The sequence below is a fragment of the Tauraco erythrolophus genome, chromosome 22 (assembly GCF_009769465.1).
Source record: "Tauraco erythrolophus isolate bTauEry1 chromosome 22, bTauEry1.pri, whole genome shotgun sequence".
Classification (NCBI taxonomy): domain Eukaryota; kingdom Metazoa; phylum Chordata; class Aves; order Musophagiformes; family Musophagidae; genus Tauraco; species Tauraco erythrolophus.
In genome coordinates this window covers 8,359,552-8,372,412 of record NC_141486.1, presented here as the reverse complement: position 1 = coordinate 8,372,412, position 12,861 = coordinate 8,359,552, and the positions used below count along the sequence as shown (strand labels likewise).

At 53.8% G+C, this 12,861-nt stretch overlaps 1 protein-coding gene across 4 annotated transcripts in view; it reads left to right on the top strand.

Moving 5' to 3' along the window:
* The window catches only part of VAV2 (vav guanine nucleotide exchange factor 2), a 146,331-nt gene extending 134,125 nt beyond the window's left edge, over positions 1–12,206 (top strand). For 2 of the 4 annotated variants that reach the window (XM_086624930.1, XM_086624932.1), the window contains 17 exons: positions 895–980; positions 1,204–1,336; positions 2,044–2,058; positions 2,502–2,611; positions 3,186–3,287; positions 3,391–3,479; positions 4,238–4,254; positions 4,597–4,618; positions 5,879–6,006; positions 6,222–6,296; positions 6,888–6,940; positions 7,645–7,761; positions 7,880–7,967; positions 8,060–8,183; positions 9,141–9,227; positions 11,336–11,490; positions 12,159–12,206. In XM_086624930.1, the coding sequence (XP_086481056.1) occupies positions 895–980; positions 1,204–1,336; positions 2,044–2,058; positions 2,502–2,611; positions 3,186–3,287; positions 3,391–3,479; positions 4,238–4,254; positions 4,597–4,618; positions 5,879–6,006; positions 6,222–6,296; positions 6,888–6,940; positions 7,645–7,761; positions 7,880–7,967; positions 8,060–8,183; positions 9,141–9,227; positions 11,336–11,490; positions 12,159–12,206 (1,449 nt within the window). The remainder of the gene's footprint in view (positions 1–894; positions 981–1,203; positions 1,337–2,043; positions 2,059–2,501; positions 2,612–3,185; positions 3,288–3,390; positions 3,480–4,237; positions 4,255–4,596; positions 4,619–5,878; positions 6,007–6,221; positions 6,297–6,887; positions 6,941–7,644; positions 7,762–7,879; positions 7,968–8,059; positions 8,184–9,140; positions 9,228–11,335; positions 11,491–12,158) is intronic. The other 2 variants (XM_086624929.1, XM_086624933.1) reach the window with 2 other exon arrangements.
* The last annotated feature ends 655 nt before the right edge of the window (positions 12,207–12,861 follow it).

Here is a 12,861-nt window from a genome sequence, read left to right as displayed (position 1 = left end):
CCAGTGGGATGTGGGCTGTTGTGGCTCCCAGGTTTTCAGTGAAGCCGTCATAATAACCCTGATCTGTGAGAACAGTCAAAAAAAAGGGGCATGTCAATGGGGGCATTGAGCAGCCACTTCTCCTCCTTGCAGCAGGCAGAGAGCAGGTTTGACACGCGGGAGATGAGCAGTTGGCAGAGCAGTTGCTCCTGTCTGCAGATCAATCCCACGCACGTTCTGCCCGGTGTTTCCTTTCATTGCACCAGGCGGGACGTTGTGAAGTGGTTGGTGTGATGTACACAGAGCCTGTGTGGCACAGCCATGAAATAATTGTGGACTATACACACAGTGGTGTGAAATATTTATTTTCCTGACCAGTGGTGATGCTTCAGGATGTTGTTTTTCCTGTAAGAGCTGTGCAAGGGGATGATTCCCGCGGCTCGGCGCCAAGCAACGTTTGCCAGGGCTTCTGAGCTGGAAGATAAACTGATCAAACCCTTGGGTTGGTTTCCAGCCTCCCCAGAATCTCCAGTCTTGGTTCAGGATGGGCATCAAAACTGCAATAGTTCTGGTTTTGTAGAAGCCCCTGGGAAATAGCTTTTTTTGTGTTTGTTTTTTTTTTTCTTTCTGGATCCCAAACCTTACAAAAATGCTTTGACTGCTGAGCCTTGCCCTGGGATGCTGGTGCTGGAGCTCCAGCAATCTCCCATGGTCCTGTTCCTGATGCTGGGGCCGTGCTTGTCCATGGGCTTCCCTTGGCAAGGGCAATGCTATTCCCAGGAGCTTCTGCAGCTCGTGGCAGGGCTGATGGGAATGCCCCCAGCACGCCATGCGATCCGGGCAGGGTGGGGTTTCAGTGCCCAAAGCATCGTCCCAGCGCTGGCCATGGATCTCACCCTGCTTTGCTTTTTGCAGCAAGTGAAGCTGGAGGAGTTCGGGAGGCCAAAGATCGATGGTGAGCTGAAGGTCCGCTCCATAGTCAACCACACCAAGCAGGACAGGTCAGTGAGAAGTTTTCCCAAACCAAACGTGGCTTTCTTTGCTGATTCCCCTTGTGCTCATTTATTCAGTTATTCCTTAGAGTTGCGCTGACAGAAGTTCACATCAATGTAGGATTCCAGCACAGTGTCAGAGCATCGAGCATGTGCCAAATGCATCCCGTTGAACGGGGACCTTAATGAGATGGTTGATGGGGTTGCTTGTTTATTTGCTTGCTTTGGGCAGGTATTTATTTTTATTTGATAAAGTGGTGATCGTCTGCAAAAGGAAAGGATACAATTATGAGCTGAAAGAAATTATCGAGCTGCTCTTCCACAAGATGACTGACGACCCTATGAACAACAAGGACATCAAGAAGGTAGGTGGACCAGGGATTAGCTCTTCTGGGGAGTGTTTTGGAGCTGTTTGGGCCAGTGCTGGGAGTGTATGTTCCCATTAGCCTTTTAAAATAGAAGCAGAGCTTGCAAAAAGCTGGAAAATAAATGCTCATCTTTCAGGGCAGCCTTACAGAGAGTCGGGAAATGTTTATTAATGCGGGGCTGGGCTTGATCCTTGACCTCTGTCCTTGCCAAACAGCCCTGAAGAAGCGGGATGATTAGAGTTAGGAGAGAGGAAGCTGCTCCCTGGTTTCTGGCCTGCCAGCAGTGAGGGACGGGCGAGGAGCAAATGTCGGACGGGGCGGAGAGGAGGGCAGGGAGGGAAGGTCCGTCTGGATGCTCTTGCTCCCACGAGTTGTGGGGTGGAGGAGCCTGGAAAGGCAGTGTGAATGTTGCTGAGCAGCCTGCCAAAATCGGCACTCGGAGCATGGCTCCCACTAAAAGAACATGATTTTCTTGGTGGTTTGAGGCTTAAGTCTGCAGCCATGAAGGGAAACCTCCCAGCTCTGGGTTTAGCAGAGACCATTAGCTTAATCCACTTACATGCAATGGGAAGAGGTGTTGTACAGATGGGATAAGTGACGTTTGGGTAAGAATAGCCAATTTTACAACTTGGATGCTGAAGAAATGCTGCTAGCTTTGTGTTTTAATGAAATATATTTCCACTTTGCTCTCCTATGCTTTCTAGTCTCATGGAAAAATGGTAAGCAAAGCACACAATTTTCTCCCGTGTTTTTTGGTGCAGTGTTGTAATGAGGCAGGCAGAGCATATGTGCGGTGGGCAGGTCAGATGTTCCTCCTGGGCTGTCAGTTGCTGTCAAGGAGAGATATAATGGCTGGGGAGGATCCACTGGAGCAGAAAAATCTGAGTTCTCTCATCTGCCACCATAAAATCCTATTTGGCCCTAGTGCACAATGCCAAGCTGATTCGGGCATCGTTAGTTGTGATGTGTTATAGAAGCACGGAGCTCTTCTTCCTCCTTCCCTGCTGTTACCTTTGCAAAGGTTCAGGAGTCCTTTGGAAGCAGGGAAGGGCACAGGCACTGAGAGCAGTTATAAAGATGCCTGAATAAAAGCGTGGTGCGTTTTGCTGCTCAGGTGTTGGGAGCACAGCGGTCCCATCACTGCTCCTGTTTTCTCTTGCAGTGGTCATATGGCTTCTACCTAATTCACCTTCAGGGGAAGCAGGGCTTCCAGTTCTTCTGCAAGACGGAGGAAATGAAGAGGAAGTGGATGGAGCAGTTTGAAATGGCAATGTGAGCATGGGTGGCTGCTCTAGCCCTGGCGTGCAGTCAAGCACGGGGTGGGGCGTCAGTGTCTTGGACCAGCAGGTCACTGGAGACCAGCTCCAACAGCAAAGCTGGTGATGGGGGAAGCTCGTGTGGGCTTGTTGGACGAGTCCCTGTGCAAAGGGAGCTTGGGTCCAGCATGAAATCACCTACCCTGAGCGTCTGCACCAAAGCATGGTCTGAAATGACACCTTGCCGTGGTGTCAGCCACGTGTGAAGGACCAAGCTGGGGCTGGAGGAAGGCGTTGCAGGAGAACCAGTCCTGAGTGGAGCAGGAGTTGGCCCTGCACTGGCAGGTCTGGGCTGCTGATTGACTCGGGCAAGGGCCAAACCCATGAATGTTGTCCTGGGGGAAGGTTGGTGGGCAGAGTCCTTTCTCTTGCACAGTTAAGCCCTGGGTCTACTTTCACACTTGATTTTTTGATCTGTCCATCTGGTTTCCAAACTTTGTCTGAAGTGCAAACAGCAGCTGCTGTGACAGGTCATGAGGGCAGCGTGAGTCGTAGGGACAGGTTGATAACCCCCTGGTCCTTTCCCTTAGGTCCAACATAAAGCCAGAGAAAGCCAATGCAAATCATCATAGCTTTCAGATGTACACATTTGAAAAGACAACCAACTGCAAAGCCTGCAGGATGTTCTTAAGGTGAGCAGCATCCATCCACCTTTTCAGCATCTGCAGTAAAACACGGAAAGAAAATCTCAAAGCTGGGGCTGAATTAGGACTTTCTGACTTCTTTTTTGCACAGAGGAACCTTCTACCAGGGCTATCTTTGCCCCAAATGTGGAGCAGGTGCTCATAAGGAGTGCTTGGAGATCATTCCTCCCTGTAAGATCGGTGAGTTATTTCACATCACGAGCCGCTTGTGCCAAGGCGGTGAATGCATGGGAACGATCCAGAAGATTCGCTCTTTAAAGCAGGAATATTTGTTAATGCATAACAAAATCTTAGTACACTCCCACCCGCTTCCAAGGGCTGTAATTCACATTGGCTGGTGGTTTAAAAAACAAACCAAACCAACCAAAATCCCCCAAAACAAAGAGCTGAATCCCTCGTATGTCAGAGGAGGTGGGAGGCACCCAGCCCTCGTGCTGGAGGTGATGAGTTCTTCATCAGAAGATGTTGGTTAGTGCAAGTGGGAGGGTCCACGGCAGGGATCGCGTTTCCGATGAGGAGAGACCTCGTCTCCGGATCCCAAACGCCCCATAGTACGGCAAAAATATGTGTCCTTGGGCTAAATGGGGCAAACCTGTGACTCGCCCCTGGTTGCCAGGGTCAGAGCCCTGGCACTGCATGGTGCAGGGGTCTGTCGCGGGGTGGCTTCGGGGACATTTGAAGTGGGGAGTGGAGGGAGGAAGAAACAAAATTGCAGAACTTGAGGCAAGTGAGAAAACCTCCTTGTCCAGCTCCAGTCCCTCCCCGGGTCTCGCCCACCCAGCGCTGATGGCTTGAGTGTCTCTACCCTCTAGTTTGTGCTTTCTCCGTTGAGTTCAAGCACTGGTGCCAGTTTATTGATACTCATGGAGTCAAGAGAAGCAGAAAATGGGATTTGTTACCTGTTAAATTAACCACTTATTTTAACATTCCTCTTGCAGGTTCTTCAGCAGACCAGGTACGTTGTTTGATGGCCCTTTTTCTGCATCCCTCTCGGCCTTGGGCACAGCCTGTGTCCTTGTCTGGTCCAGCTTTAGGCAGCTTGTGGGAAGAGCTGGCACCAGCATCGGGGGGGTCCCAGTAACATGAGAGACCGATGGTCTCTCCTCCAGCCAAAAACTGGCCCAGTCGGGGTGGCACCATGGCCCTCGGGAGGTGCCAGCACCCAGCTGAGATGAGCGCCGAGTGCCAGCTGAGGTTTTGGGAGAGGGTTTCTTGTCCTGGTGGCTTCAGGCAGGGGCTCATGGATAGAACCCAAACCACCGTGTTCTCACGGAGGCTTTTTCCTCTCTCTTTGCAGGATTCGCTGAGTGCTGGACCTGGTAAGGGCACGTCTGTATTGCAGGGGGGCAAGTAGAGATGGCATCTTGGTGGTGGCTGCAGGTGTCCCTTAACATTGAGCACGTGGGAGGGAGAAACTCCTTCCGAAACCAGAAAGGAGCCTGAGCAGCTGCAGAAGGGTCCTGTGCCACCCTGGCAGCGAGCGATGGGGTGCTGAGGGTCCTGTCCCCGCTCCCCAAAGCAACAGGTCGGGTCTAAGACCCAGCTTCAACCTGGGCTCAGCCCTTGCCCGCTGCGGGCACTGACACCGCCTCGTTGCTTTTGGTGCCTCCGTGCCCCTGGCCGGCTCTGCCACACCGGTGACACTTCTGTATGTCCCACCCATAACGGAGGAGAGCCTGGCAGGCTTCCTTGTGCCGGATCCTCCTTCCTGGCAGGGAGCCTTGTTGGTGATGGGGACCGTCTTCCTGCCGGCGCGTGGCTGGCGCTGCGGGGATGTGCAGCTCCAGGCACTGCCCTCTCCTGGGGCCGTTGGTCATGGTGGTTGCTGCAATATTTTTTATTTTCTTATGCTTAAAAGTTGCCTGGATGGAGTGCTGGGCCTGCTCTGCCTGTGCTCTGGCTCGAAGAAGAAGGAACAATTTGTTTTTGTGCTTTTCCTGTTAAAAGCAAAGCCAAGGCTGGCAAAAAGAAACCTGAATCAAATTGGTGGTTAAAAAAAGAAAGCACAGAATGCTCTCGCTGGGCAGGGAGAGGCAGAGGTGGGAAAGCATTTTGAAGATAAACACTGTGGTTTTAGTGCAGTCGGGGGAGCTTGTTTAATGTGCAGTTGTTGGCGAGACAACTGGACTTTGACCATGAGCTTCAGGGGCGTTTGGGTCCCAGGTCCAGGCTGAAATTCTGAGGAAGCCAAGTGTTCACTGGTGCCTTTGGCAGCTGCAAGTGTCAGTGCTGAGCCCAGCGGGGTTTGGTGCTGGCCGGGCATCGCCTAACGCGAGCCAGTCTGCCACGGCCAGGGTCAAGTCCAGGTGCAGGGCGGGGAGCCGGAGCTTTGGCTTGGATCGGTCCTTCGTGGGTTTATTTTTGCTCAGTGAACTCAGCCGTTCGTGTAACTGCAGGAGCCAGGACCAGTCACTGTGGGCACTGGTCCATTCTGCTTTCACACCTTCCGTCCCAAAATCCTGTTGGTGCCATTAGATTTGTGGTTCGCAGGATAACGAACAACAGGCTTTGAGGGAGGGTATTTTGTTTTGCTTCTTGTTAGCAGGGTCTAAGTGATGAAACTTTTGCATCTGCTCCAGGTCCTAAAATGGTGGCAGTTCAGAATTACCACGGAAACCCAGCCCCCCCCGGGAAGCCGGTGCTGACATTTCAAATTGGGGACGTGATCGAGCTGCTGAGGGGCGACCCCGACTCGCCGTGGTGGGAGGTGAGAGCCATTCCCCTTGGGAAATTCCCAGGAGGTTTTAAACCATTGACTTCTGCATCGTCCCTTTTATTTGTGGGCTTTCCCAGGGTGCAGGGATGTGCTGAGACTCCAGAGCTGGGGGGTCTGCGAGGTGGTTTGTTGCCTGGGAGCTGCAGCAGGGACTGTCCCTGTCCCTCCATGCACATCCCAGGCTGATTCCCAACTTGGCTTTGCAGGGGCGGTTGCTGCAGACGAAGAAGTCGGGTTATTTTCCCAGCTCGTCGGTAAAGCCCTGCCCGGTCGATGCGAGGGTAAGTGCCGGAGAGGAGATGGAGCCGGCAGTGCCTGCGGGTGCTGGGAACTGTCGCGGGCGGTGCTGCTCCAGCAGTGCCTGTTGCTCTTCTCAGCCTTCTGCTTGAGACCTTGGTCCTTCCAGTAAGTCCCTGGACCTTGAAACAGGCCTTTTACTGTGGCCGAGTAAGGGAGGGCATGAATCCATCATCCCATGGTTGCAAATGTCCGGTCAGGTTGGTCTCAGCCTGTTCCCAAGGTTGGGGTTGGCATGACCAGGTCCAGACCCTGTTCCTCTTCTGTGGGGTGACTCGGGAGCAGAGCGCTTGAAATCAGTCATAGTATGGGTAAATTGCACTTTTGGGGTTTTTACTGTGTTTCGTAACGCTGTCAGCTGCTTCCCAATTAAAAAACGCTCAGGTAAATGAAAACTGCAGCGTACTCCCGGCTGAGGGAGAAACATTCGGCTACAACACTGCCCTCCGCCGCCGAAGCCAGTAATTCAGAGATGGCTCAGCGGATGAAGGTCCTCCCGCGGAGAGGAGCGTCTCGTACGTGATGATCCCGACGAGACGCTGGCCCCGCCGTGACCAGCAACGTTCTCTTTGCAGCCTCCCAACAGCCGGCCGCCCTCGCGGGAGATAGACTACACGGCGTACCCGTGGTGAGTCGCCCGGCCTGCCGCGGGGCACCGCCGTCCTCCGGCCATCACGATACATCAACCTGGCCTGTTAATTGTTGCCTCGTCAGGAATCCGCTCTACTAATGAATTAGGAACGTGGGCTGGCGATGCTTTGCATCCTGCCTTGCCCCGTGGGCAGCCGCTGCAGCGGCATTTGGGTGCTGAAGCCCTTGCAGCTTCAGTGGTGATTTCTTCATGGATGGAGAGATGCTGGTTTCTCTTCCCATTTTGTGTGGTTTCTGTGCCCAGAAAACTGTTTTGGGAGGAAGGAAGCAATTCCTGCCTTGGTGGGAGGGGTTGCACTTGGCTTCTTCCCTCTGGCTCCAGCCAGGTTTGCAAATTCCTGAATCTAAATCATGCCCACTCGCCTGCTCTCGCTGAAGCCTTGTTTACCTGGGGTCTGGTTCCCAAATAATGGGGTTTTCTAGGGGTAAGATACTTCAAAGGGAAGAGGTTGCTCTCTGCATCACTCACCCTCTGTGTTCAGCAGCTGAGCAATTTCTTCTAAATCTCAGGGCACTTTCCTTTCTGCTCATGAAGTTTTGGATGAGACCTGTTTCTCTACTTGCCTTCTCAACTCTCACGCCTTTCAAAAAAGATGTATCTTTTGGTCTGAAGCGTGCCTGTTTTAAAGACGTGCATTAATTTTTAGTTAATTGAATTAATTAGTTAACGTCTGGGCTCAGGTTCGCAGGGAACATGGAGCGGCAGCAGACGGACAACCTGCTCAAGTCTCACGTCAGCGGCACCTACCTGATCCGGGAGCGGCCGGCCGAGGCCGAGCGCTTTGCCATCAGTATTAAGTGAGTAATAATTAAGTGAGTAATAATTGAGTGAGTAATTTAGTATTGTGTGCAGAGGGGGAGACGGGGCTGGAGCATGTGGCTATTTTTTCTTGAGCGCCTTTGCTACCGTTGGCAGGTTCAACGAGGAGGTGAAGCACATCAAGGTGGTGGAGAAGGACAACTGGATTCACATCACAGAAGCCAAGAAGTTTGAAAGCTTGCTGGTAGGTTTTTATATCCCTTTGAGCATGCACACCATCCCTGCAGTCACGCAGAGGACAGCAGACACAGCCAGGTGCCTCTCCATCCTTCCCAGGAGCTGGTCGAATACTACCAGAGCCACTCGCTGAAGGAGAGCTTCAAGCAGCTGGACACAACGCTGAAATACCCCTATAAATCCCGGGAGCGCTCTACCTCCAGGACCTTCACCCGCTCTCCAGGTAAAGCCCAGCTCAGTCCTGCGAGCGTGCACCGCTAGACCCCGATGGGAAACCTCACCCGTTGAGCGAGGCGTAGGAGCGAAGGGATTTATAGCTTTGCTGTAGGGCTTGAGCCTCCTAATCTGCAAACGAGTCTCCTGCTCGGCTGGTGGCATTTTGAGGACGGGTCTCGCAGGAGGTGGCGGGGTGAGGGAGGTCCGGCCGAGCTGGGGCTGCCTGGTGCAGCTCACGGAGCGGGTGCAGCCTCCCCGGGAGAGCTTTTGCTGGGGGAGGCTGGTTTCCTTCCTGTGGGTTTACACCCTGTGCTTGGGGGTGGTTTGCCACCCCCTGGTCCTGCCAGGAGAGGAGCTGCGGCTGCGGGGGCAGCCCGGCGGGCGGTGAGCGGAGATGCGGTGCTCCGTTAGCGGGATGTGTCGTGTCTTACTCGGCCACATGAGTTCTTGCACATATGTGTTAATGGATCGAGTTCCGGTGTCACTTGTGATGGTTTGAATCCCAGTGGGACTCCTTTAATGGAGATGATGGGAGAAATGGTAAGTCTGTGCCTAAAATTAAAAAAAAAAAAAAATAAATATCAAGACGCTGCGTTTTGTCTAAAAGCCTGAGTGCAGAAATAACCACTTCATGGGGAAAAAAAATGCGTTTTTTAAACACTTTTTATGTGGTATATTTTAAAAATACTAAAGGGAGATAGTTTTTAAATGTCGATTAAGTATCTTTTCCAATAACATACAACCCCAGGATGACTTTTGAGCCCCTGCACTGGCTTTGGGGCTGCGGCCACCTGCCACCAGCTGTCCCAGCTCCAAGCCCCCGCGCCAGCTCTCCTGCATGCTCTGCCCTGTGTTCCTCCGTCGGCTTAAAGCATTGTGCATTATAATATTATTTTTCTTTTTTTTCCGTTTCCTTTTTAATGCGTGTTCTGCCTCTTTCTGTTTCTCTCTAACCTCTTTGCAGCCTCCTGCGCTTCCTACAACTTTTCTTTTCTCAGTCCTCAGGGCCTCAACTTTTCTTCTCAGAGCTCCTCCAGTCCCTTCTGGTCAGGTACCAGTGCCTCGACCTGCTGCCTTCCCCAGGCTGCAGCATCCCCAGCTTGAAAGCCATCGCCAGCGGGACCTGTGGGGTCCCCACTGCCCCTCCATCACCTGCAGGCAGTTCAGGGGGTGCCCAATGCTGCCCCAGGGCACGGCCTGGAAATAAGTTAATTAACCAAGGCTTGACTGGAAGCAAAACACGCTCCCCTGTCTCCCCCAGAATTGAGGCAGGGAGGAGATGGAGTCGTCACTATTGGGAAAAGGGGCTAAAATTAACGCAAAAGCGAATCTGGTGCATTGGGATCTCGTGATGTACTTCAAGCTCCACCTGCTCATCCCATGTGTTTCACCGAACAAGCATTGGCATCACACCATCTTCCAGACCGTTCCCCATTGCTGTACGAGGAGAACATCTCAGTATTGGGCAGGTTTTGAGCTCTGGCACCCAAGGCTGCTCAGGAGCCCCTTGCTGACGAGCCAGGGGGGACCCTGTGCTGTCAGATGTGGTTTGTGGCTCGGGCTCCTTGCAGAGAGCGCAGCGGTGCTCCGGCCTTCGAACCTCATCGATTAAACGTGTTTCAGACTGGTGTCTTCCTCCCTGTTCGACAGGGATCACAGCAAAAAGGGGCCACTTCATTTCTTCCTATTTAAGCTTTTACCTTTTAGTATTTTCTTTAGACTGGATGGGGAAAATCATTGGCAAAGCTACACGTGCTTTCCTTAGTGCCGTGTTTGGGAAGAACACTTAACTTTTCAGGGTATTAGAACATAATTCTGGGAATCTAGGATCCTTTAACTGCATAAAAGGTATTGCAGAAATTATTTGGTGTAGCAACGGTCTCTGAGCAAGGTCCCGATGACAGAGGTCAAAGCTGTCGTGGCTCTCACTCCGTTGCCCAGCCGGGCTGCCTGGCGAGGACGGACGAGCCCTCCAGTGATTGCATGTTGTGTGTCTGGACTGTCTCCATTGCCATCCTCATCTCCTCCCATCCCGAGAGCTGAAAATCTGGGCAAAGCTTTTCCTCGCACTTAGTTCAACCTTGGTTTGCAAACTTTTAAAATTGAAATGAATCCTCGAAACTCCTGGGACGCAAAGGGCAGCTTCACCCAAACACAATGTCCCTTCAGGGTGGGGGGTTTTAATTTTATTCCTTTTTTTTTTTCTCTCTCCACCCTTTTTCTTTTTTTGCAAACTTCGGAGAAGGTGCATTTTTTTCCTTCCTCTGCCCATCCCACCCCTCCCACCGTTGCTCTCCAGCCCTCCTTCCCAGGCTGAGCACTGCCCCTGCCTCTCCCTCCTCACTGCTGCTCCTCCTTGTGCTTCCCCCGAGCATCCCCAGCCTGAAGTGATGGAGATCCGCGGTGCTGGGGCCGTGCCAGTGCTGGCAGAGACCAGGTCCCAGGATGGCTCCTGGGCCATGCTGCTTCTCACAAGCTGTGGGTCAGCATTAGGCTTTGCAGGGTGCTTTCGCAGCTTTTGATCTGTAATGGGACCAAGTTTCCAAGGGCCCTGGGATACCGGGGGATCCGGGTGAGCAGCTTGTTCCTCCTCGTGGCAAAACATACAGGTTTTGCTCAGCATCTCTAGGAGAATCCAATCCCAGTAACTCAATTTTTTTTGGAAGTAGTTTAAATACAAGTCTGTTTGTGAAGTCTTTTGACAAGATGGTCCCATCAGGTGCTGGGAGCTGTGCAGCAGCCAGACCTGACACTGATGGTGGAACAGGATTTTCCCCTGGTTTCATTGTTGATGACCGTGTATTCCATGATATCTTTGCTTTCACCACCTTCTCCCCAGAATGCCCCTCACTGCAGTGAGCCCCACCAAGCCCCTCCTAGACTCTCCTGGTCAGCAGAGAGGGACTTCCCAAGCCCACAGAGCTGTTTAAAGCCTGGCAGGAATCCAGTTAGACCCCAACCACCCCAGTCTCTGCAGGGCTGAGCAATTCGAACGAGGCCAACCCTGACATTGGAGCTGATCCCAGGTCGTGGCGTTGTGATGGAAGCCAGCGCCGTGGTGGAAAACCCAGGTTGAACCTCGCCAAGCTTTCCCCAGGCTTCGGCTGATCCCGTGCGGCGGGGGCAGCTCCCGACTCCTTCTGCTTTGTCCCCTGGCAGTGTTCACCCCACGGGTCGTAGGGACGGCGGTGGCACGATACAACTTCGCGGCACGGGACATGCGGGAGCTCTCGCTGCGAGAGGGCGACGTGGTGAAGATCTACAGCAGGATTGGCGGGGACCAGGGATGGTGGAAGGGGGAAACCAACGGAAGAGTGAGTTTATCCAGATAGCATCCCATCCCCTTTCTGCGGCGCGATGTCTTCCCCGCTCCCGACCTGTCTGCCCGGAGCGCAACCTGCTGTCAGGACAGCAAAGGGCAGGGGCACACGTCCCGCTCCCTCTGGCTCTTTCCCAGCTCACGGATGGGCTGTCGTCTCGCAAGAGCCACCGCTGCACTGCTGGTCAGTGCTGGGTGACAGTGATACGCGATGCCCGGTGCGCGCAGGCAGATGGAGCGTGCGGCGGGCACAGCCAGCTCGGGCGACGTCTGAGTTTGCTCTTCCTTAAACCTGCACGAGGGGGATTTATACCAGAGTGGCTCTGCGGGTGAAAGGCTCAGCACCCTGGGGGAAGCAGCAGCTGATGGCTCGGCCTGTGTCCCACAGAGTTGTAGCACTGGGGACAGATTCTCCATGCCCTGATCTCTTACATATTGCAGACAACCATGTGTCCAAGGTGATGTCTAGTTGCTAGCTCCGTCCCAAATTAGGGTGATGGCTGCAGTGCCATTACCACCGTGCACTGGGACGTGGGCGCATCCAGCACCATACAAACAGCTCACCAGGAGCAGCACGTGGTGGCAGGGGCATAGTCCCAGCGACGGGCCAGGAGGTCCCTTGAGCTCCCTGGTCTCCAGCTCACCTCTCTGCTTCCCCGACAGGTCGGCTGGTTTCCCTCGACGTACGTGGAAGAGGAGGGGGTGCAATGACTGCGGGGATGCCTGATGGAAAATTGTCGAGCGCCCAGAGCGAGCGGCTGCGGACCGTGCACACTTGTCCCGACGCCCGCGGCTCCCCATGGGATGCGGCCGGACGCCTCCCGGGACCACAGACTCTTTAGCAATCCGTTCCTCTGTACAGTGTGTGTGTGCGCGCGCGTGTCGGGGCCGCCGCCGGCCTTGCTCCTGTTACGTGTGTAGAAGATGGATGGTCTGTCCGATAACGTTCGTGTAGCGGCTGCGGAAGAGTCCCGGGAAAGCCGCGCTCCCCTGCATGGACAGAGCTGAGAGACTCGGAGGATGGGGACCGAACCTCTTTTAGTAAAGGTGTTTTAGAAGCCACCGCGGTGATGGTGGTGGGAGGGTGAGGCTGAAGGTTTGCACCTCGGCTGGTGCCCGGGTGTGCCAAGGTGAGAATTTGGAGGTTTCTAAGGGGAGGGAGTGACTCGGCCCCAAGGAGGCGACGCAGACCCCTGCCGTGCCGCTCGGGTGGGCTTCCCGGGTCCGGGTTTCGGCAGGCTCCCTGGCAGCCCTGTGCTGCGGCCGGGGCAAGGGGACAGAGCGGGGAGGACCTGGGAGGACAAGAAGGCTGTTGCTCATCTCCAAAGGATGCCAGCTGTGACACCTGGAGTGTGTTTTGACCGTC